The 27,487-nt window shown below is 32.2% G+C and overlaps 2 protein-coding genes and 1 long non-coding RNA gene across 3 annotated transcripts; 1 reads left to right on the forward strand and 2 right to left on the reverse strand.

Moving 5' to 3' along the window:
* Positions 1-7,495: 7,495 nt before the first annotated feature.
* Positions 7,496-7,926, reverse strand: LOC131622799 (uncharacterized). The gene is made up of 3 exons (XR_009290014.1): positions 7,863-7,926; positions 7,675-7,743; positions 7,496-7,563 (listed from the first exon to the last, which is right to left on the reverse strand). It is a non-coding gene; the product is annotated as an uncharacterized LOC131622799 (long non-coding RNA).
* A 6,436-nt stretch (positions 7,927-14,362) lies between these two features.
* On the forward strand, positions 14,363-15,145 carry LOC131622809 (uncharacterized). The gene is made up of 2 exons (XM_058893841.1): positions 14,363-14,735; positions 14,824-15,145. Exons 1-2 carry the CDS (start codon positions 14,478-14,480, stop codon positions 14,989-14,991), a joined length of 426 nt encoding a protein of 141 aa, XP_058749824.1. The 5' UTR covers positions 14,363-14,477; the 3' UTR covers positions 14,992-15,145.
* A 147-nt stretch (positions 15,146-15,292) lies between these two features.
* On the reverse strand, positions 15,293-20,652 carry LOC131622829 (external alternative NAD(P)H-ubiquinone oxidoreductase B2, mitochondrial-like). The gene is made up of 10 exons (XM_058893861.1): positions 20,561-20,652; positions 19,687-19,936; positions 17,668-17,874; positions 17,334-17,584; positions 17,007-17,229; positions 16,788-16,892; positions 16,288-16,560; positions 16,080-16,201; positions 15,835-15,954; positions 15,293-15,744 (listed from the first exon to the last, which is right to left on the reverse strand). Exons 1-10 carry the CDS (start codon positions 20,650-20,652, stop codon positions 15,657-15,659), a joined length of 1,731 nt encoding a protein of 576 aa, XP_058749844.1. The 3' UTR covers positions 15,293-15,656.
* Positions 20,653-27,487: the final 6,835 nt, after the last annotated feature.

Consider the following 27,487-nt stretch of genomic DNA (forward strand, 5'->3'; position numbering starts at 1 on the left):
AAATTATACAATATAGACGAGGCATGGTGATGTGGATAAAGAGGAACGTCGGGCGCCACAAAGTCAAAATATGGATGAAGATGAATATATGGATGATCAACTAGAGGACATGTTTTGTGATATTGGATAATATTCTTTTAAGAATGCTCATATTTATGATACTTTATGAAGTGATAAAGACACACCTTTATATAAGGGATGCACAAGTTTTATACGATTTTCTACGGTGTTAATGTTGTTTAATCTTAAGACAAAAAATGGATGGTCAGATAAAAATGATACCAGAAGATAAAAATTTGTCGGATCATTTTTATGAGGCCAAGAAGATATTGTGTCCCATGGGTTTGGAGTATATCAAAACACATGAATGCCCTAATGATTGTATATTATACATAAAAGAGTATGAAGACTTGTATCAATGTCCGAAATATGGTGTGTCGCGTTACTAGCTGAAGGCCAAAAATTGCGATGACAATGATTATGACAATGTTAGTAGAAAGCATCCTCCTACTAAAGTGTTACTATACTTGCCAATAATTTCATGATTTAAGAGAATTTTTACTAATTCGAATTATGCAAAGAACATTAGATGGTATGCTAATGCTCAATGTAGCTGATTCGTTGCAATGGAAGAAAACTGATTCGTTGTTTCCATATTTTGGAATTGAGCCAAGAAAGCTTAGGCTTGGGCTTTTCACTGATGGAATGAAACTCTTTGGTAATCTGAGCACTAATCATTCTTCTTGACCTGTTCTTCTCACTATTTACAACCTATCTTCTTGGTTATGTATGAAATGCAAGCATATGTTGTTAAGTATGATGATTTCTGGACCACGACAACTTGGAAACGAAGTAGATGTTTATCTAAGTCCATTAATTGAAAAATTACGACTTTTGTGGGATGAAGGCATTGAAGTTGATGATGCATATTCTAGCGAAAAGTTTAAGATGTGTGCAATGTTATTTTGCACAATCAATGACTTTCCTGCTTATGGTAATTTGGCTGGATATATTGTCAAAGTTCATAAAGCATGTCCTATATGTGAATATAATACTTGTTATCACCAACTTGAGTTTGGAAAAAATACTATTTACTTTGGGCATCCAAAATTTCTAAAACTCGGTCATCCCTATCGTAAATTGTATAAGGATTTTAATGGAGAGCAAAAGTTTAATATGGCTCTTAAACCTTTAACCAGGGATAAAGTTTATCAACGAAAGGAACACATTAATGTTGTCTTTAGAAAGAAATAAAAATAAAAATGGTCAATTGAGAAAAATATTTGAAAAAAGAGGTTTGTGTTCTTTGATCTTCCATATTGGTCAAGTCTTGATGTTAGACATTGTCTTGGTGTGATGTACATGGAGAAAAAAATGTGTGTGATAGTTTGATTGGAACACTTCTAAACATGCTAAGCAAGACTAAAGATAGTAAGACTTTCCATTTCTATATGGAGGCGATGGGTATACGAAAACAGTTGGCTCTAATAGAGAGAGGAAAAATAAGTTATCTGCCTCATACATGTCACACTCTATCTAAAAAAGAAACAAAAAAATTTCTGCGAGTGTTTGCATGGTATCAAAGTTTCCCAAGGTTACTCATCAAACATCAAAAAACTTATATCAATGAAATTACTCAAGTAATTGGTTTAAAATATCGTGATTGTCACGTATTGATGCAACAACTTCTACCAGAGGCTATCTGTGGGATTTTACCAAAAAATGTGATAGTAATTATAACCAGATTGTGCTTATTCTTCAATGCCATATGTAATAAAGTTCTTGATTTCAAAAAATGCGATGAATTAGAAGATGAGACTGCCATAATCTTGTGTCAATTGGAGATGTATTTTTCTCCCTCATTTTTTGACATTATGTTTCACTTACTTGTTCATCTAGTTAGAGAAATCAGATTTTATGGTCCAGTTTATTTAAGGAGGATGTATCCAATAGAGTTATATATGAAGATATTTAAAGGATATACGAAGAATCATCACCGACCGAAAGTTTTGATTGTTGAAAGGTACTTCACAGAAGAAGTTGTTGAGTTTTGTACAACTATTTTTCATAAGCACATTCTATAGGAATTCCAAAGTCTCGTCATGCTGACACAGACAAAAGAGGTATTCAAGGTCTAAATGTTAAGTTAATGGCTCGGGATATAGTTATTCAAGCACACTTTTATATATTGAATAATATTGATGGAGTTGAACCTTACATAGATACTCACAAAAGACTTTTGAAGAAAAATAACCCCGAATGAGTGACAAGTTGTTGTTGAGAGAGCATAACAAGATATTCATAGATTGGGTTAATAAAAGGGTATCTAATGATCGTAGCGCATTCGAGATAGTTAAATGGTTGTCGTACGTAATGTCATAACTTGGACTGCATACGACATTGGTCATTATACCTTTTATACAAAATCAAAATATGATTGTAGTACAATACAAAATAGTGGGTTTATGGTTTAAACTCAATCGATCGATTTCTCTAGTTCGAAAGATAAGAATCCTGTATTGGCAACTACCACATTTTATGGTGTCATTGAGGAGATTTAGGAGATTGATTATGTTATTTTCAAAGTGCCTTTATTTAAATGCAAGTGGATTTTCAATAATAGTAATGGTGCATAGATTGATGACTTAGGATTCACTCGGGTTGAACTTGGCAAGGTATCTTTTATGACCGAACCATTCATCGTGGCTTCTCAAGCAAAATAAGTTTCTATGTGACAGACTCTTCGGACATATTGAGGAAATGATCAATCGTTCTCCAGGGAAAACACATTCCTCGTAGTGATGAAAGTCTTGATATTCCGTCCACTCCTTTTTACACAACACAAATTCCTACCTCATATGATAAAGTTGATGGAAATGGTGTGCATGCTATTTGACTCGATCATGAAGATGGAATATGAGAAATTAACAAGTAAGCATTTTATTATTTATTTATAATATATTAATTGTATTTTATAATTTCTAAGTATTTTTACTAACAAGTATGATTATTTGAAATCATAGATATTTAGAGTCAAAACACCAAGAGACAGGACACCAAGACACAAGAAACAAAGAGACAAGAAACCAAAACACCAAGATACAATTATGTGATATTATATAATGTGTAAATTGCAGGTTGTTTTTGGGACATTTTGGTTTTGATGTAATATACAATTTTTTATTCTTAATCCAATAATAATAATAATAATAATAATAATAATTATTATTATTATTATTATGATACAATTATTATTATAAAGATATCTTTATCATAAATGCGAGTTATGTTGTTCTGCTGTGATATGGTTCACAAAAATACAGGTTAAAAAATTGGAAAAATTATAAAAGTAGGATTATATATATTAATTGTGCAAAAAAATTCACAACGGTTATATATCACAACCATTGTAATATCTCGCGTGCTGTCCATAATAATATAAATACCAAAATGGCGCTGCTGAGGAACAAACCTAGAATATTTATGTATATCACAACGGCTGTTTGAACAACTATTGTGATAGGAAGCGCGCTTTCCAGTTTACTACAACGGTTACTTGACTGTGATTATAAGTAACACATATACAACCACACGTTACATAACAACGCATGGTGCAACGTGATTATATATCTTTCCCAACCATTGTTGTAGTTTACTACAACAGTTACTTGACTGTGATTATAAGTAACACATATACAACCACACGTTACATAACAACGCATGGTGCAGCGTGATTATATATCTTTCCCAACCATTGTTGTAAGTCTTTTCCCTAGTAGTGACACTAGGTGTTTGGTGGATAGAACCATACTCTTGATGTCAAATGTTAAAATATTCAATCACAAGATTGGTAAATGAGGGTTTAAGTGTGTGGAGAAAGAGAGAGTGATAGAGATGAGAGCTAGAGAGAGAGAGAATTAGATAATTGACAGTGAGAATTTTCTATATTATTCATCGTCAAATACAAACATACCTCTAAGGTATATATACAAGTGATTAGGATACAAAAACGTCAAGTCAAAAACTAAAAAAAGCTAAAAGTAGGACTTGTATCTGGTTACACAAAATCTGTAACATGTTACAGCTGACAAATACTAGAAAAATACAATCAGGTTTAATCGGTTACTGTGAATGCGGAATCGATTACGTCAACTCTAAAAGTGTTTTTTCTTTAGTTCAGAAGTGATTTTCTCTTGTATGTAACTGATTACACCCCCTTGTTAACCGGTTACAACATTTGAATTAGTGTTTTTCACAAAATGTTTTGTACCTTGTACGTGTATTTTAAAGATTTTTATTATTATTATTATTATTATTATTATTATTATTATTATTATTATTATTATTATTTATTATAAATTAATTGTGAAAATTTTTTATGAAACATCTGTAGGATTATAATTTAGTAGGGGTGTTCACGGTGCAGTTTGGGCGGTTTTTACGAAAAAAAATCATCCGAACCGTAAGAGAAAAAAATCGTGCGATTTGGTTTGGTTCGGTTGGCTTTTAGAAAAAAACCGAACCAAACCAAATCAATGCGGTTTGGTTGGTTCTTTTTTTTACAAATATTTTATTGAGAAATACATACACATATAGATGACAACATAACTTTGTATTTAGACATTCATACACTGTTAAATAACAACGAAACACGTCATATTTTGACAATAACTTTCCATTTAATATGTAAAAATAAAATTAGATAAAAGTGAAATAATAAACATAAAATAATAGCATAAAACAATATAAAATTATTATAATGAAACAAAAAAATAGAAGAGACGAGAGATTAGTGAAGATGAAAAAGAAAAAAAATAAAAGAGTTGAGAGATTAGAGAAGAAGATGTGTGATAAAAACGAAACTGAAATATGAAACATATGCATAAAAATGGGAAGGTGAAAAAGAAAGAATATAAGTGAGTAGAGATTAGAGAAGAAGAGGGAAGATGTATGTGACAAAGAATGAGCGATAATGCTATTAGAGATTTGAGAAGATCGGGACTGAAATCATATGTGTAAGGATGAAAAAATTGTTCGTAATCATAAGGCTAAGGTATAATAGGTTTAAGTTTGGGTTGGATGTGAGTTAAGTAAAAGTTGGGTTGTAACATAATGCGGTTTGATTCAGTTTGGTTTGGTTTACAAAATACAAACCGCAAACCGAATCGTGCAGTTTTGTTAAAAGATGACCCAAACAAATCCAAATCAAATGCGTTTTTTTGCGGTTTCGATTTAGTTTGGTTTAACTTGTGATTTTTTATTTGGTTGGTTTGTTTTGAACACCCCTATAATTTAGTATGATAAGTCAATTTTGCAATAACAAAAAGCAAAATATATATATATATATATATATATATATATATATATATATATATATATATATATATATATATATATATATTTTAAAAATGAGTTTGAGAAATTATATTTTCTTAATGTTTAAGTATTAATGGTTCAAATGTTTAAAATTAAACTGTAAATAATTTTTTTTATGGTTTTACATGTTATTTCATATAATTCATAAAATTAACTTGCACCTTTTTTTTATAAAAAAAATTAATGAAAAAATTGAATATTTAATTTTTTTATGATATTTGTGAACTAATAAAATGATATTTGAATTTTTTATGATATTAATATAATTTATAATATTACAAAATACATAATGTTAGGATATATCAAACTAAGAAAATAAAGAGAGGAGAAAGAAAAATGATATATCTTATATTTCTCTAAAAATAGTACACATATTAAAGAGAGTATTTATACTATTATAAATATTATTGTTACATTCAATGTTTTAAAAATCAGATTAAACCGGACAGTTCAATCGGTTGGACCGTGAATCGGAGATGAATCCGGTTGAGTCAATCTTTCAAAATTGCTAATGGGTTAAAACTGGAGTAAAATTGAGAAAACCAAATTGAACCGTCCAAAATCATTCCAACCATAGAATCGGAGCAGGTTTTGTAAAATCGCCCGGTTCAAAAAATGCATCAAATTATTTTTTATTTTAAAAAAAGTTTAATACAATATGTAAATAGCAAAACTTAACATGCATTCTCCAATCACCAAAAAAAATTATGTGTGTTTATTACAGATATACAAGTTTCTAAGTTTTGTCACCCCGCTATAGTTTTTTTTTTGCTTATGTGTTCTGGTTTCTAGGGGAATGAGGCCCTAGTAATTCAGAGTTCATGCAAAGAGGTCATGGCTCTGGCCAATCATTATTCCCACCAAGAATCGAACTTGATATTCTCCGAACCTTTGTCCTTAGGAGGAGCTCGCTATAGTTTTTCTTTCAACCACACTCCATCATATCATATGTTTGTCATAATTCAACTCGAATTTTATTTTTGTTATTTAATTAAGTGTATTGTATTGTTTATTTTTTGTATTCTATATTTTAATTTAGGTATTCTTAATTATTTAAACTTTATTTTAATTATTATGTTCTATTATTTTACTTTTGGTTCACTACAACACGGAAGGCCTATGAAAGCGCTTATTTTGGGCTTTAAAAGCGCTTTAAAGCGCTGTGAAAGCCAGCGCTGGCGTAGGTAACAAAAGCGCTTCTAAAAGCGCTCTGGTAGACCCCCCCTATAAGAGCGCTTTTCTGGAAAAAGCGCTCTGGTATCCCCCCCTATTAGAGCGTTTTTTCTGGAAAAAGCGCTATGATAGCCCCCCCTATAAGAGCGCTTTTCCAAAAGCGCTTTCGTAGGTTGCGTTTTTTATTTTATTTTTTATGCTTTTTTTTATAAACCTATTATTTTTATAATTTCTAAACCTGCATTTATGGCAGCATTCTTTCATGAACCTGTAATTTACCATTGTTATCCCATAAACCTATAATTTACAATCGTAATCCCATTATTTCAGTAATCTCATTATTTCAACAAAGAAGCGATTTCGATTATATACTAAACATGCATTATAATTATACCATTGTAATTAATCCAAAATATATATACACCGATTCACATATTTCTAACATGAAAACAACTAAACCAATTCACATGACATTATAACAATAAGAAAATCATCCCTAAACAACTAAATCAACTAAATCGGTCCTAGTCCTGCAAAGTCTGAACATCTTCAAATGACTGAAAATCTTCACAATCTGCAAAATAAAAATAATATAATCAAAATAAGATTATTATTATATAAAGGCTCTAAAATAAGAAGGTAAAGAGTAGAACGAGTATATATATATATATATATATATATATATATATATATATATATATATATATATATATATATATATATATATATATATATATATATATATATATATATATATATATATATATATATATATATATATATATATATATATATATGTCGTGTAAAAAGAATAATCAAATTAAATATATCAATAAATACAAATTAATTTATTAATATTTAGGACTTTATATATCTAACTTGAATACATGGAATGGAATATCATTTATTGTAAATTAGTTCAACAAATTTTGTACATAAAGTTTACCTTAAATTTAACACAGCCACGTCATATAGCCCAGAGGGATAAAGCAATATAGATCACTAACAATAATCCTGTCACAGACACCCTCAAGAACAACATTAGCTACATGTTATTGATAGGAACACTATTAGAAACTCAACCAACAGCATGTCAAACAATTACATAATTTGAGAAGTTGTTACCAAATTGATCAAAAGAGCCCAGTATCCTTGTGAGCTTTCTACTATCTCTTAGCAATATAAGAAGTTTCTCTGCAACAACAATTAATGTAAAGTTCACAACCAATTGACAGGAAAAATTAGACACAAATAAAAGTTGAATATTAATTTCTATGACAAATAATACATGACAACTAGTTACTACTACTTACCCTTCAGCGTTTTCCTTCATCTTTGAGCTATGCTATATCTACACTTATTTTCCTACACTTGTATATTACACCGTATATTTTAACACAGATAGATACTTGTGCACAGAAATTAAGATAGAATAAATTAATAAAAAATGAATTGTATACCTTGTATGTAGAAAATTACGGTGTTGGTGTAAGCTAAGGGTGTATGTTTACTCAATCAATAAATGTTGCAATAATGAGAAGGGGTTGTTGGACTAGAAATTTGAAGGTTTTGTTGGACTTAACCTGCATCGCCTCATTTCTATCCAAGTTGTATTGTGTCACAGAATATGAATCAAATAACTGTACCCCGAAGGATCCTGCCACAGAAGACTTCGGGGTACAATTACTTGACTCATATTCTGTGGAACATAATCGGCAGGGGCACATTGTGTTCTATCCTTTACCAGTTCATCCACTGTTTGAAGCTCAACCTACAATAGAAAAACGTGATTATTACTAACTACATATAGAAAATCTTGAATCATGTAAAAGTTGATGAAACAGATATCCCTTGTAGGTCTCATTATCAATAACATCTTCTACTTACTTGATACATGTCTTCAATACTCTAAATCACTGATAAAAACCTAACAAAAGCGCTTTATAAAAGTTTAATAGCTCAGATTGTCATTTAAAATGATTAGTTTGTCATTTATAAAAGTTTAATAGCTCAGTTTATTTTATGATTGTCATCTATGGCTAGTTAAAAGTAGAATGTTAATTTCCATATACATTATATTGAAAAAAAATTAGAATGTGAAAGCTAAAAGAGTTCAAAAGTTCCCTAGAAATGAATGTTCTCAACACGTTCCACATTGGAACTCGTAATAGTGGCTAATAAAACAAAAAGTCCTATGCTTTATGTCCAGAAAAGATCATGTAAAAAGCGATCAATCCTGGAGGCCCTTTAAATCAATTCATACTAAATTAAAAAGTGTATAAAACTATAGATAATACATCTATAGATGTAAATACTAACTTCACGGATCTAATGAAACTTTTATTCCAAAAACAAATTACTTGAGTTTTTTTTTCTGCATAAAAACCTAACAAACTTTGTCTTCAATACTCTAAATCACACTAATAAATATAATCCCTTGTAGGTCTCATTATCAATAACATCTTCTACTTACTTGATACATGTCTTCAATACTCTAAATCACTGATAAAAACCTAACAAACTTTGTCTTCAATACTCTAAATCACACTGATAAAACCTAAATCACTGATAAATTAAAAAAGCCCCAATAATATTAACTATAACCCTAAATAAAATTTTGTATTTTTGAAAGCAAACAATGAAAAAAAGGAAAATTTCTGGCACAAAACCCTAACCTGAACAGAGAAGAGACGGTTGAAGGGTGGCGATGGAGTGAGGAAGGCGGCGGCGGAGTCGGTTGAAGGCTGGAGAGGGAGTGAGGACGGCGGAGCAACGAAAGGAAGAAGAAGGTTCGCGTGTTTTGGATCTGAAACAAAACGCGTGTGTTTGTAAAATATATAATTTTTTAAATGGGCTACCAGAGCGCTTTTCAAAAGCGCTTTAATAACACCCCCTACCAGAGCGCTTTTATCCCAAAAGCGCTTTCGTAGCACCAACCCTATAAGAGCGCTTTTAAAAGCGCTTTCATAACCCCCCTACCAGAGCGCTTTTTAAAAGCGCTCTCATACCCCCCTACCAGAGCGCTTTTTGAAAGCGCTCTCATAACCCCCCTACCAGAGTGCTTTTTTTGCATCATTTTCCCTTGTTTATTAATTTTGTTTTTAGCGAGCCCTACGAGAGCGCTTTTGCTAAAAGCGCTTTAGTAGCTGCGCTGCTACAGCTTAAATTTGGCGTAGTGGTTTGAATTAGTTTAACTTATTTTATTATAATTTTTTTAATTTGTTCAAATTATTCTTAAATGAAGGTTAAAATAAAGTGTACAACTATATTATGTTATTATATGTACTATTGCTATTGTTGTATTAAGTTTGTAATTGATTTTTGAAATATTTATTTTATTAAGTTGTGAGTATATGATTATGTGTCACATATCTATAAAAAAATTAGTTTTATATTATTAGTTTATTTAATCAACGGATCGACCATAGATTTAACCGGTTGAATTAATTAAACCTTATATCGAAAGCTTCACCAATTTGATCTCTGGTCCAATTTTTAAAACATTGATTACATGAAAGTAACCAAGATTGTCTCAAACACTTTGGAGCTCATGTTCCAATTTTAAAAATCAACCTCTCAAAAAAGGAACATCGAGAATTCATGAAGAGTCATTTTTTATTAATTTATATAATTATATATTAACAAGAATTATACATAAAAACCAGGCGTACAATAAGCTGCGTTGATACCCTTTTGTAATAAATCATCTTAAAAATGAAGCATATAGTTCTAAGAGACACAACATTGATATCCATAGGTCTTTGAATTTAGGGTTTAGGATTTACAATAAATAATCATCGAAAACGAATCTTGACTTGAGCGTCCATTGTAAATTTCAAAAAATTATATAAAAGTCAATTGTCATTCAAAATATAAAATAAAATTAATGCATAAATTTTTTTTTAAATTATAAAATCAAAATGCAAAAATGTTTTGACTCGAGGGCCCATTATAAATTTTATAATATTATATTATAAAAATTATTTGTCAAAATATATAATAAAATTAATGTATTTTGTAAAATTATAAAAATGTCAACTAGTAGGGGTTGAAGGTCGAACGGGCACCCTTTTGCACATTAGGTCATACTTAGCCACTAGGTTACATATTATAATTGTTATTTATTTAGCAAATATTATTTATATTAGTTATTAATTATCTTAAAATTTTAACCCTTCTCTCAATTTCGAAGTCTCCGATTTTTTTAGGTCATGTACAAAGGGCCAGGTTGCACAGATCCATATTCGGCCTTAAATGTAATAATTTACATTACTATTCTAAGTTGACATTTGATAGATAATTTTCATTACTATTTTAAAGTTAACATTATATATATATATATATATATATATATATATATATATATATATATATATATATATATATATATATATATATATATATATATATATATATATATATATATAGTAAGACATGTGTTTCATATAATTTTAGATGATATATCTTATCTCTGGTGCCTGTCGATTAACATAGAAAGACAATTTAGGTGATATCTATACTGCTCAGGATGGTTATGTCTGTCTCAACAGACTGTAATTTGTTCATAATACAATAAATAATAACTCTTGAATGTGGGCATGACATATTCTTGCTCATAAGAAGGTAAAATTTTTCTTTTGGACGGTTTTACTAAGTCATTTCATACGAGATTGATGTTGTGTCATTGTAGTATGCTCAAGACGAATTTTTGTCCTAGATGCATTCAGGATGTTGAGACGACTCTACACTTCTTGAGAGATTGTGAGTTTGCTACTCACTTTTGGAAATTTATTGGCTTCATTGACTCCTTATTCTTCCAAGAGGATAGTTTACATGATTGAATTAAACTTGTCATCAATGGAGGCTCTATCTTTTTTACTGCTTGTCGGTGGTTGATGCGTGCTAAGAAGAAACCGTGTCTTGGAAATGAAGTGGAATCTTCATATACTTTGAAACTCATCACTGTTAACTATGCTAATCTATTAGCTAAATATTTTCCCACACATAGTCTATCTCATCCAACAAGAACGATTATATGGAATGCACACAAATGTAGTAACATGATTTTGAATGTTGATGGCAGTAGCCTTGGTAATTTTGGTGTCTTGGGTTTTGGTGGATTGATTCGAAATGTTGATGGTGCTTAGGTTCACAGTTTTGCGGGCAATATTGGTTATGTCAATATCTTTCATGCTGAGTTGATGGCGCTATATCATGATTAGGGGTGTATGTGGGTTGGTTTGGATTGGGTTTGGCCAAATTTAATATCAAATTCATATAGGACACTCTGGCTTGGGTGAAGTTAAATAATCACCCGCTACATCAATGAGTCGGTTTGAGCAAATCCACTAATTTTTGTGTTGGGTTGGGTGGTGATTTGCCCAAATAACTTTTTTAGTTTTACTAATATTAAATGACCAAATGATAAGTCGTCATATTTTTTTCATAAAAATTACTCAACTTTTTATTTAAAAAAGTTAGATAAAATAGTAGAAACAAACTAAACCTGCATGACATAAAATTATTTAAGCATAAAAAATAACTAAAGAGTGAAATATTTAAAACAAGTTACAATTATGGTTCACTAAAATAATAAATATTAAGAGATTAAAATTTAATAACTAAGTTAATACCAATCAAAATCATTAAAATTGTAATAATAAATGTTTGATTAGAGAGTTAGGGAGTTTTTTGGATCTGAGTCCGATTTTATCCGAACTCAATTTTTTTTAATGATTTTTATGTTTTTAAACTCATATGCATCCAATTATCCAATCCAATCCAACCCACTTTTTTAGATATTTTTGAGTGGATTTGACCGAATTTTATTATTTAACTCAGCTGTACACCTTTAATCATGATTTCAGATAACTTGTAAACTTGACATTAAATACCTGATGTGTTATTCTGACTCAAACTCTGTTACTCCCTCCGTATCATAATAAGTGTCTCATATGCATTTTTTATATGTCTCAAAATAAATGTCTCTTTAGAATACCAATATAATATTTATATTTTTCCACTACTATACTCCTATTTATTAATTTTCACGTTTTTCAACTACTCTACTACCTATAATAAATAAGGATATTTTAGTAAATGATGTTAATTTTATCATTAAAATCATCACATCTAATCATTTTATTAAGAACCGCGCAGAATTTAAATAAAACACTTAATATGAGACGGATTTAATATCAAATTTATTTAAGAGTTTGTTATCATTCTTCACAATATTAAAAAGTTTATCTCTAAAAAATGACGAGTTCAACTATTTTATATTTTAAAGGAAAAAAATGTTTGTGCTGACTATTTAGTCAAACATGAGTTAATGATGCACCAAACAGGTCATTTGCGAAATCTCCGACTAAGCTAGGAGTAATTGTTATGAATAATCTGCCTCGTCAGAAATAGGATAAAAACCGTGAGCTGTATACTTGCATAAAAGGAAACATTCGTATCCATCTACGTCTACATGTACGTGGGTCATCATATATCAATCAAATCCAAATATATCTGTTCGATTTTAGTCCAATCATTCCCAACCAAAACCGATAAACAAACATAACTGCATCATTACACACGTAAATTTCGCACATCCAACGTGCTATCAAATTCAACCGACACGTGTCCTTCCTCAGCCCACAGATTTATGCTATGCCCGTTGTTCTCAGCCGGTTGTTTCAACCTCTTCCAACAGGTAGCCCCATGTTTTTCCTTTTTATAAAACAAAACAAAAACAATAACCTATTCATCCACTTTGTCACATTCTTATAATTCTCAAACACCGATTTTTCAGCAACAAAATCATCAAAACAGAAAGATTCTTCTTCTTCTTTTTCACTTTTCATTTCATATATAAAAAGAAATTGTGATGAGCTTGAGGTACACAGGAAGAGTGTTGTACAATACTGCAATGAGAACACTTCAGGTTATGAAAGATCAAACCTCAAAGTGTGGCGATTCAACTATCAAATCTATAAGGGATTCGTCTTCTTCTAAGCAAGCTAAAGCCAGGCTCTTCTCTAATTCTTCTTCTTTTGATAATTCATCAGCTGCTTTCAAAGGTGACAAGATTAAACGTGCTGAAGAGTCTCTTAGGACTGTTATGTATTTGAGCTGTTGGGGTCCCAATTGATCTAACATATGCATGCTGCATGCATCTATATGTTTCAATTAATATCTATTTTGTAGCTACCCAATCTGTCTTGTAAATCTATCTATCTATTTGTATCTATGTATAAAACTTTGCAGATTATTGCATCACTCTATTCTATGATTATGAATACATGTTTTCTCTTTTATTTTGTAGCAAAAGGTTTTAAAAATGGCCTTACCAATCCTGATATTCATAGTTTTTATGTTAAAAATTAATCGTGGTTAATTCACACCGCTGCGGCCGTAATTAGTATTGTGACAGTTATAATGACCAAAATTGTGAAAGTCTTTGCGTGACTCGACCGCGGCTGTTTTTTAAAATCTTAACAAAAAGCAAGACTATAAAAATGGTCCGCAACCGCAAAAACATTAAACCGTTTTTCACCGATTCTTTTTACTCGCTGTTTTTATATTAAAGTCTTTTTATATTAAAGAATAAATTGTAGTTAATTCATTCGGAAAAAAATTATAGTTAATTCACATTAGTGCGGCTGAAATTGCGATTTGTTCTTTAATAATGCATTTATGGGCTTTCTTAACTTATTGATGAAGGTGTTAAAGGCCCATATAATATAATGGGCCAAATTTGGTCGAAGTTAGTCCAAATATTGGTGGCCCAATTGTTTGAAATTCCCATCATCCTCCTCCTCCACACAAAGAATAACAGATAATCCCCATAAAGCATTCCAATCTTTTAGATTAAATTAAATAAAAAGAAACAAATAGATAAGTCCCAACTGCATTCATATATTTTCCTCAGCAAGGAAACTATGATTTCTCTACAACCTTATAAATTTTGTCTTCAAACACCAATTTTGTGCAACCCTTCAAATGTTAGTATAAATCAACGTAGACAAACACAAACAAGTGTGATAGCACAGAGGAAGATTAAAGTACATAGAAGAGAAGTCAAATGCAGTGCAGGAGAAAAGAAGAGTGAGAAGAGAACGTTTTTGACACTTGAAGAAGCTGGTTTGGTTGAGATGTCAGGGTTGAGCACTCATGAGCGCTTTCTATGCCGTTTAACAGTATTTACCTTAACTCTGTTGTCTTGTCATATGATATTTCCTAGGATTGTGTTTTTTCATTGAATTTTCATATTGTTTATGTTTGTAGATATCTTCATTGAATTTACTAAAAGTGATATCAGAACAAGAAGGTTGTCCAATACAAGAGCTCAATGCTGGAAAGATATGTGATTGGTTCCTTAAAGACAGGCTCAAAAGGGAACAGAACATTGATTCTGCTGTTCTTCAATGGGATGATTCCGATTTCCAATTTTAATTCTTGTGTGGCTCTTTTCTTGCAATTTGTGCAAAATGTGACTCAAAAAATGCTACTCCTACTCCTTTGTTTATAGTAACAAGAGAATAAGCTTCCATCAATTGCACTTTCTCTCATGAATTGGATTATTTGTCTTTCAAACTTCAATGAAAAATGGCTAAATTTATATTCCATGATCTTCATATTTTTTCTCTTCACAATATATTCTTTTGTAGTAAAAGAAAAGTGAGAGCATGTCTTGGAATAAGTATTTCATTTGTTTTACTGGTTAAAAAAAACTGAAGTGTGAGAAAAATGCAATAAACATGATGTGTAAATATAGTTTCGTATTTAAAATGTACTTTACAAAGTTTCAGTAATTTTAGTGACAAGATTGAACATTGAGGAAATAACTAGAGAATAACTATAACATCAAAATTGCGTAAAAGAAACTAAATCATCAATACTTGGATTGAATCTGGTATGCTGGTGAAGAAATCTCGTCCGTGCCTTGCTCAACAAGGCAACAAGGAGTGCGCTTGTGTAAAGAATTGGTGGAGTTTTTTTGCTCAAGAAAAGAAATAATGGAATTGAAACTAAACTTTTTCCTATTTCAAAAGAAATTCAAAACTAACGACCTTCTTCGTGATGATGCCAATGAAAACACCGGAAAATGCTAAACCTCTTCAGATGCGGCTTGAGTCTCTCCCAAAAATAAAACGTCTTGTCCAGTCTGTAACTACTAACGCCCTAGTACGCCAGCTTACTTGTTTGCTGTTCAAAAGATTGAATGAGAATCAGTAACTTGATGAGAAGAATGTCTCAAAATTCAAACAATTTTGTGAGTGTATATATAAACAATACCTTGCATAGACAGAATACCATAACCATTGACTGCTGTGACCAATTGAAACCCAATCCCCAGGAAGCTGGGCAGCTGTCTGTTCTCCTCCCAAAGGAGCGAACTGACCTAAGTGCTTGTACCTTAAGGAGCAAGCAACGATGAACAACAATGAGTATATCATTGATCTAACTTATGAAAAAGCTTGAAATTTGTATAGTGTTAATGAAATTGGGTTAAATATGAGAGCTTCTAAGAGTTATTGTACCGGAAGGGATTGAAGCGATGGCGACCTTCTCCCCTGAATCTGAGAGGACCCTCTGGATTTTTCTCACACTCTTCCATTCGGTTAAAACATTTTGCTAGGTAAATTCCTTGCTGAGATGCAACCTGACATAGAATTCAAATCAATGAGAAACATGCTTAATTTAAGTACTATTCGATGGAATGCCACAAGCAAATAAGATAAAATTCACCTGCGCTGTTGCAGGGAGAAATTTCATCTGAGAATCCACTTTGGAAAGAGCTGTTTTGAGTTCTTCGATATTCAGTTCAACTGTTTCTTTTTTAACATCTCCCTTGGCTTCCTTCAATAAATCAGCAATGTTGCACATCTGTTTACTTTTCAGATACAGCTCAACTTGAGGATATCGTACGCAAATGTCCTTCATGACATCTTGAAATTCTTTGACTGTAAGTGTTCCTGAATTGCCTTTGTCAGCTTTCTTAAAGATCGCCGAAATATCTTCCTGAAATGCCAAAGTCAAGCCAATAAAAAATCTACAGTAAAAAAGAGCACATTTGAATTGAAATACAGGTCAAATAATACATCATATATTAATAGGAAACCAAGCAAATGTGCATGTTAAGGAATCATAGATACTCCTATTTCTCCAAAGTTATATGCATGCCTTCCATGAAAAACACAACAAAGAAACTCATGTAACAGAAGGTTTGGTGACGAAATAGTTTTTACCATGACTTTTCGCTGATTTATCGTAGCACAATCACCGAGTGCATATACATTGTTGCATCCTTCAACTCTCAACCATTCATCGGTAGCTAGAGCACGCCGGCTAGCCTGTTTAGAAGAGAGAATGCTTAAAGAAAAGTAAATAAAATGGAATTATGAAATGTTTAAAGACAAATTTCTCAACAATTTGTGAAGATAAATCCATCAGTAGCTAGAACGCACCTGACCAATTTGTGACATGAAATCTTTAATAAACGGACGAGTGCCGATACCAGTTGACCAGACAGCCATTCCATATGGAATTGTAGTAATATTTCCTCCATTTTTCAGCTCTTTAGTGGAAATTTCTTTCTCAGATACTTTCACAACCATGGATCCTGTTTTCACATCAATCCCAGTTCTATGAAACTTGTCTTCAGCAAAAGCAGTTATCCTTTTGTCAAACCTTTGAAAATTGTAAAGAAAACACCAAATGTCACAAACTATTTGACAAAGTATCATCAGAAGATCAAATAATCACAAAGTGTGGTTAATGTTTCATATTCTTACATGCTCAAGATATGATCTCCAGCTTCCAGAAGTGTAATTTTTACTAAATCTTTTATCCCGGGATATAAACGGACTAAATCCTCGTTGACAAAGTCATGAAGTGAGGCTGCAAACTCTACTCCAGTTGGCCCACCTCCAACAATAGCAAAATGAAGAATTCTTTTCTTCTCTTCCTCGCTTACTTCAGGCAAGTTCGCTCTCTCAAAGCAGTCGATAACTGTTCTTCTAATCTTCTGCGCATCTTCAACTTCCTACAATTTACGAGAACAAACAGAATCCGGTTAATGTCTTTAGTCACCATAGTAACTACGGATAAAGGACATGATGGTGATACCTTCAGAAAATGACAATTCTCCACCACTCCTGGTGTGTTAAATGTGTTGACCTTAGCGCCAACGCCGATGATTAGGTAATCATAGTCCAAAACAAATTCTTCTTTCCCGTTCAAACTATTGTTTGCATTAGATCGACAATAAACTTTTTTATTTTCAGCATCGATCTTGAAACATTCTGCTTCACTGAATTGCACGTCCACCTTTTTCTGCTCAGATGAAAACAGGTAAAAAGGAACTAATTATATAACCATCATCTGCAGAATCTTTATGTTCTTCAACTAGTTTTACTAATTTTATGCCAATGTTTTCCACTATCATCTGCTAATTATTTGACTATATTATTTTTACACCCTATTCGTTTCCTCAATATTAAAATTCCTACATAATTTTGGCAGAATTGATTTATGTTTGGATATGTAAAAGTGAAAAACTAAATGTTGAAATAAATTTTTAAAATGTCAATAATCCTTACAAATTACAATGCATGAATGAAGAAAATGTGATATTTTTTTATATGGGGAAATCCAAATCCAACCTTTAAAACCTACCAAATAAAAGAAATTTTGCTCATACAAATTTGAGACAAATTTTACTACATTTAGCTGTCATTATTCTATTTTTAAGTTGGTCATCCTTTGATTGTAAAACTAAAATAAAACAGACACATGATTTCTTTAAATTATGCAAAATAAAATAGAGACAAATTTTACAACATTTAATGTCATAATTCCATTTTTAGGGTGGACATACTTTTTTTTCAACGGCCCAATCAAAGGATGACCAACTAATAGTATTTTTTACTTTTTCTTGACTAAAGGTTGGCCACAAATGCTTATTGACTATAATGATTAACATTAGTTCTTATTTTAATATACTATTAGTAGTTCTTTATTTTATTATTTTATTGTTGTTTCTATTAAATTAATAATAATTCATAAATTTCTTTTACATTCTATTTTATAAAAAAAAAGTATATTTTAGATCGTTCATGCACGTGTAGCATATTTATGTCAACGTATAATATACATAAGGTAATTACAAAACAATTAATATAAATTTTCTGAAATTTCATGCACATATTCATTTAAAATAATTAAATATGGGATATAAATAATTGGTAAAGGACTTAAATATAGTATAAAACAGACAAATGCATATGATATATAGATATTTATAGAGATGTTTGAAGTCCATTTTCAAATTTTTGAGAGATTATGTGTTAGAATTAAAATTAATAGTAAAAAACTTGTATGGATATGTCTGTTTTGCTATAGTTTAATCATGAAAAAATGTTACTATACTATTATACACTCTCAAAGATGACTTTGATGAAGTGATCAAACAAAGTGACATCATAGTGACATTTTATTAAATGTATATGTAAAAAATTTAGACTATAATACATTGCAATTAATTTCACTGTAAGAGTTATATTTTAGAAATATTATTAATTAATCATGTTAATTATTAATAATATTTAATATACATATGTTAATATGTCTATATGAATGAGCTTGGATGGCCAAAAAATATGTCAAATATACATACACATTTAAATATATTTATTACTTATCAGAGGAATTCCAACAAAAGTTTTATTTTGTATTTATTGCGTGGTTAATAATTTTGTTATTAAAATAAAATGTAAAATATAATCTTTTTATTAATCTTTTTTTTTTAAGTAAAAAAAGAGACTTAAATTTTAAGTATTAGAAAATCATGTACGAGCTACCGTAAAAATCTAATTCAAGATTCAAATTTTGATGTTTACATTCAACCTAATAAATTTTCAATTATATTAGGATTTTCTAGCAACCCTATTACATTATTTCTATTAGTGTGTGATTCACTTTAAATTTAGATCCAATGAACAAATTCTTGTTAAACGTTAGATTGTTGGTATGATATTAATTCATAATATAATTTTTTTTGGTTATAACTAATATTTTTAAAAATGTAATTTGAAAAAGCAATAGTCAGTTAATAAAACGAAATTGAGCTGCATTTAAACCTTTTACCTTCCTAAAAATATTGCGAACAGGTTCAACAATGCTGCGCGCTTCAACTGTCCCGCACGTCACGCTAGGCAGCAAAGGAGTGAATGCAAAATAATTCCGAGGCGAAATAACTTGAACTTCATACTTCGGATTATCCAAATTCTTCATAAAACTCGTAGCCGCCCAACCAGTTCCGAGCACCACCACTTTTTTCTTATCGGTAACCGCTTCCGACGGAGCCAACTCACCATATGCCACAATTCCACCACCACTGCATATCAACCAACACAAAATCCATCACATATCACAGATCTACAATTCTATATCCATCAAGGTTTAAAAAACTAACTCAATCACATATCACAGATCTACAATTCTATATTCATCAAGGTTTAAAAAACTGTCCATTACAGCGAAAATGTGCCGATACATGCACAGACCAAAATCGCATTGTTGCAATACACCGTGACGAAAGCGCATTGTCACAACACATATATTTACCGAAATCGCAAAGCTACCGCGACAGTTATTGTTGCAATACATGTACGGACCAAAATCGCGAAAACTTTTACACGATCTACTGCGATCCGTTATTTAAAACTATGATCTACACAATGTATTCAAAATTACTTGCATATGAAACGCATAAATTCATGAACTAAAACAATTTTAACATAAAAAATTTATTGCTAAATAAATGCATAGATCTAACTTTATTTTTTTGCTTTGATGATAACTGTAACATTAACCGGAATGTGAATTCAAAATTGAAGCAAACACGATCGTGTTAGTTAACAGATTAATATGCGTGAAAAACAAACAATGATAATGATAAATAAATCAATGAAACGGTGAAGAATGAAGTTGAAGATATTGAACTATACTAGTACACTACCTTACAGCGGTGCAGAGAAGAACAAGCTTAACGGTTCTGTGATTGTCACGGAAAGTTCTAGAAAGACGTTGGAAGAAAGATAAACTCGCCATTTTTTTCTCTGTTTTCTCTGTGAATCCAAGTTTGTGGGAGAAGAAAACAGAGAGAAATGTAAGAGAAAAGAGGAACGCGTGAAAATTGGAAAAGCAGGGTGAGGGTTTTAGGGTAGTCGTAAATAACGGTTGCAGGGTTTATGAGTTGATTTGACGAATTTGACCTTTCTTGACTTGGGGGTTAAGTCAGGATTTTATCAGATCTACAATTATGTATCTATATACTATAATGTATTCTATATTTAGAAGAAAAAATTTAAATAACCATATTTAAAAAAAAAATTATATAAAAAAAACCATGTTTTCAGATTATTTATCAAAATGTTCAGGTTTGGGACACCGGAAAGGTGTATGCGCCAAATGAAATGGCGCATTAATGTGCTGCAAGTCAAATGGTTTGGCGCAAACACTAAAATTTTAGGGCAAAAAATTTCTTGCCAAATGAATTGGCGCATGAGTTCATGATCCAACACATAGGCGCCATTTCATTTGGCTCCTATGTGTTGGGGTATTTTTTTTAAAAAAAAAATAATCCCTTTCGGGTATTTTCGCGCAAAGTTTTTTATTCCGGTCTTTTATTTTCGTAAAAACGTCTGATAAATCGAGTTCGTAAAATTCTTATTAACCCTAAATAATGTTTGCGTTGTCGATTTCGGTTTTTTACTAAAGCACACTTTATTGGTGAAAGACTAAGGAAAGGTTGCAAGAGGTGGTAAAGAAATTGATACTTTGTCGTTAAAAAAAATACAAAGTAGATTAAACTTGCGACGAGGTCGAGCCACGACTAGGACATCTTTTTTTATTGTGTCCCATCTGACGATAAATGTTGCATTTTCTTTCCATTTTGTCGTGGACGTCCATTTCGGTTCTAATCTGCGTACTATTAGGGCGATCCTTTTTCTTTCGCCGCATTACGTGATTATGCCAAACTACCTCCCCATCATACTCAGGCCAGTAATCCTCCTTGGCCACCACTGGAAACGCAGGACTGTAAACTCGGAGTAATGTCTGAGCCTTGTAAATTGGAGACAATAGTGATATTGTGTCGCGGTGCGCAAATGCACATACTGCTATGACATGTGAGCAAGGCATACGAAAAGCTTGAAACTTTCCACAGTCGCACCAATGTTCTTCTAGTAGAACCCGATATTGTTGTCTTGGCAAACCCTCATTGTGGTCAATTATTTCGCGAACACTGAAGGTGCGGTTGAATCGGTCGAAAGCAGTTACTTGATGAGTGTTTGCTTTTGCCGATTGCTCTTGCATAAATTTCATGCAACTATCACTAAACAATTGACCCGATTGTCTAACATCACTCCACTTCTTGCCTCTCGTTGAGAATAGCGAAACCATCCTAAAGTAGGTTGCCTTCATTAGTGCAGTGATAGGAAGGTTACGAATGCCTTTGAAAACTCCATTCATGGATTCTACCAGATTTGTCGTCATGTGGCCCTATCGCACGCCTTTGTCATAAGCCCTTGTCCATTTTTCCCTAGAAAGATTATCTATCCAAGTTCCCGCATCTGGATTTGTCAGTACAATCTCACTCCGATAATGCTGGAATGTAGGTTGGGTTAATGCATAATCAGCATTGACCAGGGCCTTCCTGAGCTGCCTATCCTTGATCTCCCGCATGAAGTTCTGGATTGTTGATGGTGGGTCATGCCATCCATTTGTCGGATTGTTATAAGCACTTTCAATGGAAGCGTGCCTATCAGATATTAAACAGAGGTCAGGCTGAGGAGCAACATGTTCTCGGAGATTTCTTAGAAAGAAACTCCAAGCCGCGGGGGTTTCACCTTCAACAATTGCAAACGCCACTGGAAATATATTGATGTTCCCATCGTGTGCAACCTCCATAAGCATGGTTCCCTTGTATTTTCCGTATAACCATGTTCCGTCAATTTGAAGTATGGGTTTACAAAATGCAAACCCTCGTACGCAAGGTTTGAACGCCCAAAAAAGGCGATGGAATATTCCGTTACTTGGACAGGGTTTCCATCCAGGGCATGCGCGGGCAGTGTCTCTAGAATAGAAATAGTGTCAGGTGCGTAAGTTTGTAGCGCAGTAAGGTAGTGGGGAAGATTTTTGTATGACTCCTCCCAATTGCCGTAGACTTTTTCAATTGCCTTTGTTTTTGCAACCCACGCCTTTCTATAAGATGGAGTGTAGTTGTAGATTGTAATGATATGCGAGATAATATTTTTGACCTTCAAAGACGAATCAGAGCTTATGAGAAGCAAGATATCCTGATAGATAAGATCGCCACTGAGTTTCGTATGATCCTAGGAAGTGTTTGGGTTAACACATGTGTGTTGTTGCATAATCGACCCTATGACCCATGCATTACTTCTCTTCCTATAAGAAGCCAACAGTCTGAAGCCACACTCTAGATTTTTACAAGTGATTACATACCGTTCCAAGTTTGAACGATCTACTTCAAAATCAACGTTGTGCGCCATGTGCCATTTTTTTATTGTTCTAAGACATGCCTCCTTAGAAGGAAACTTGTCTCCTTCCTTTAACTCATCGTCACTTTGGATGTACGGGGTGAAGAAGATGTCGGATGATGGTTCGTCACCTTGCAGGTTCAAGTTACTCATATGTGCTGGAGGTGCGTACACACGAACTAGAGGCACCGACATGTGTTGTTCGTCTTCGGATTCCTCGTTGACCATGTCGTCAAATTCAGTTTCCAGATCTTCTTCTTCCTCGTCTATGACATCAACCTCTTCTTGCTCGTTGACTGGTGGGTCAATAACTTGCGAATGAACAATATGAGGTTCTTGTGTCTCAACCTGGTGGGTCAATAACTTGCGAATGAACAATATTTGTGGTTAGCAAGTATATCCTGGAGGTCTTCGTCATTTGCAATCTCCATCTCATAAAACTTGACGGTGTTGTTGTTATTGAAAGAAGGACACTGGTAGACAATGTTTGCAATAGGACCCATTGCAATCTTAGCCTAAAGTCTCTGAATGAAGGATGTAAAGGTGGCTCTTTTGCTAACAAAAATGGCACAATTTGAGTGTTTCTCATCGGAAAACCAGTTGTTTCATATGAGTAAGTCTCACTGTTTATATGGGCATTTAGTGACTACCTTCCTCAAAAAACACTACAACCCAAACTGAATCCATTTATAACTATTGAAAGTAAGAAAAAAGGATTTGATACTTCAACCTCCACACACACACACCTCTATTTATAGAAGAGCCTACCACTTCTACCAATTATTTTTTAGCGGGAAAATATTGTACAATATTTTATTATTTGGAGGTAAATATTGTTGTTAATTATTAATAACTTAAATATTTATTGGCGACGTTGTAACGATAAAATATCAATTCATTGAAATATGCGTTGAGCATTTGATTGAACAGTAAAGATGTTACAAAAATCAAAGAAACTGCGGCACCTAAGATATTACAACGGTTAAAACAATGTCTTCTATGTCCTCCATCATCCGAGTGCATTGGATGTTGTCCTCCATAGTCTCCCACCAACGCTGCCTTTCAAGAACAACACCACCCCTTGTTCTAAGCCTCTTGATACTTTTGATTTCTTCGCCAGGATTGTACTCCCCATCCAAAAAACTCAGGATGGTCCTCTTGGGTTGGTCCATGGAATGGATATTCCAAAACATAACAGGTATAGGAGGTTTGACGGGAGAGAATATGACATGCCCGTTCCTTCAACGATACTCCGGTTGATAGTCGAACCGCTTCACAGGTGGTGGAGGCTCTGATCTCCGGTGCGTGTTATCTGGCCTTATACAAGATCTCATCCTTAATTCGTGTGTGTAGTCTTTTGCACATAAAAAACCCTAATTTATAGAGGGTCGCACGCCTATCTTATTGTCCATAACACAAACAGTATGGGACATCTTCGCTACAGGACAAAACTACCATATATATATATATGTGTGTGTGTGTGTGTGTGTGTGTGTGTGTGTGTGTGTGTGTGTGTGTGTGTGTGTGTGTGTGTGTGTGTGTGTGTGTGTTTATTTTCATTTTTCTTGGTTAACAAAGACACATAGGTAAAAACAAAATATCAAAGCCAAGAAATGTGTTATTAATAATTAAAGACAAATCAAAGGACAAAACTATTATATCTATATATGTGTGCCATTGACTTAGATTTTCTTGGTTAACAAAGACACATAGGTAAAAACAAAATATCAAAGCCAAGAAATGTGTTATTAATAATAAAAGACAAATCAAAGGACAAAACTATTATATCTATATATGTGTGCCATTGACTTAGATTTTCTTGGTTAACAAAGACACATAGGTAAAAACAAAATATCAAAGCCAAGAAATGCGTTATTAATAATAAAAGACAAATCAAAGGACAAAACTATTTTATATATATATATATATATATATATATATATATATATATATATATATATATATATATATATATATATATATATATATATATATATATATATATATGTGTGTGTGCCATTGACTTAGATTTTCTTGGTTAACAAAGACACATAGGTAAAAACAAAATATCAAAGCCAAGAAATGTGTTATTAATAATAAAAGACAAATCAAAGGACAAAACTATTATATCTATATATGTGTCCCATTGACTTAGATTTTCTTGATTAACAAAGACACATAGGTAAAAGCAAAATATCAAAGCCAAGAAATATATTATTAATAATAAAAGACAAATCATAAGACAAAACTATCATATATATATATATATATATATATATATATATATATATATATATATATATATATATATATATATATATATATATATATATATATATATATATATATATATATATATAATTATATATATAAACTTACATTTATGATGAAGGCGCCATTTTAATTTGCGCATTAGTATATGGGCCATGTGGTCCCCACCTGGTCCCGAGGCCAGTCCCGACTTTTTAGAGGCCCAGGGCAAAAATAAAATTGGACCCCTAATAAAAAATATGAAGTTTTGGTTGTTTCTAACGACAAAAAGAATTTTAATTTGATCAGAAAAATAATAAATCAAGGCACAAATGATAATAAATTTGTTTTCATCATAAATATTTGATAATAAATAAGTTAATTGTATGGTAAATTTTTAAATATTTAATTATAGCATATAAATAGTCTCCAAAGTTTATACTAAAATAAATTAAATAAAATTATAAGGGTTAGAATAAATAATTATTAAAAATAAAATTTAATTTAAAATCTCATTATAAAATTTAATTGATCATATACAAATTATTTTATGATTAAAATTTAAAAAATTCTAATTGTCACAATAATTACATCAAAAATTTATTGAAAAATACTAACTATTAGGTATAATTAACTAAGTTTACCTCTCCATATTCTTTCTAAATCAACCACAATTTAATGTCATATTTATTTATTTACTTTACTACAGTTATATTCTTTCTAAAATGAAATCTCTATTTACTGCAGTTATTTATATTCTCTAAAAAAATTGATAATTGAATATTTAGAAGCCAGTAAGAATCGAATAGGTTACATAAAGCTCACACATCAATTATTACGCCGCTGGGTTACAGGCAACAAGATGTATACAGATTTCGCTAAAATGTTAATATTATATTTTTTCTGTATTATGTTTTTTAACTATAGTCCCAAAATATGAGGCCCCCCATTTTTAGAGGCCCTGGGTTGTGGGCCTGCTTGCCCGGGCCCAGGGCCGGCCCTGCCTGGTCCCCACCTCTTTGCGTCTTAATAATTTTTGTGTGTTGCATGCGTCTGGAACGATTCCTGCAAGTTCGCATGCGTCTGAAATGATTCCTGAAACGATTCCTGAAATGATTCCTGAAACGATTCCTCATACTATTACATGCATGCAACCCTATCTGTCACCTATTTCTGCTCTGCATGCATGTCACCATGTCCTGTCACCGAAAGCTATGTTGCATGCATGCCAACCACTTCTGCACAAGCAACACCTAACAACATTGAATGTGTTGACATGTCCAACATGCAGCATGTTACCGTTTCAGCATTCTCACTATATATACTACCTTGGCCTTTGTAGATTTCTCATCACCATCACTTATTTACTCTCACCAAAATCTTTTTGTTTTCAAATTCCAGATTTCCAATCTTCAACCATGTCTCTCCTAACCATGGGTGATACGCACCGTGGAACCGTGGAAAACATTGCAACATTAGTAAGTATTTTACTATTATGTTAATAACTGCATGTCTCTTTATGTTATAACTGCATATTATTACATACATAATTATTTTCAGGATGCTTCCCGATTCCACATTTGTAGTCACTCGATCGTCGCTCCGGACGAACGCATAAAACCATACTTAGAAGTTGTTGGTTTCGGGCCCATTAGCAGCATCGCTGAGGCTTCCATAGATCACAAATTTGTTCTGGCCTTGTTAGAACGCTGGAGGCCAGAGACCCACACATTCCATCTTTCAACAGGGGAGTGCACCATAACCCTGGAGGATGTACACATGCTGCTAGGCCTTCTAGTAGACGGTAAGGCAATTAATGGTTGTGTAATGCAAGCAAATTCCCTTTGCCATCAGGCATTGGGTATAGATTTGATAGAGGGACAAGAAGGTGCTAGGGGACAGGGTGTTAACCTTAAGAGGTTAAAGGACCATTATTCAACATTTCATTTGGATGATGATTCTTTCCAAGAAACTATACTTCAGAAAACCAGGTGTTACCTGATCTTGCTCTTTGGAAACGTTTTGTTTCCAGATAGTACCGGTAACACTGTAAATTTTATGTATTTACGTTTGTTAATGGATTTTACTAGAGTGAGTCTATATAGTTGGGGGTCTGCTGTCCTGGCTATGTTGTA

Source organism: Vicia villosa, unplaced genomic scaffold, assembly GCF_029867415.1.
Source record: "Vicia villosa cultivar HV-30 ecotype Madison, WI unplaced genomic scaffold, Vvil1.0 ctg.000044F_1_1, whole genome shotgun sequence".
In the NCBI taxonomy this organism is placed as follows: domain Eukaryota; kingdom Viridiplantae; phylum Streptophyta; class Magnoliopsida; order Fabales; family Fabaceae; genus Vicia; species Vicia villosa.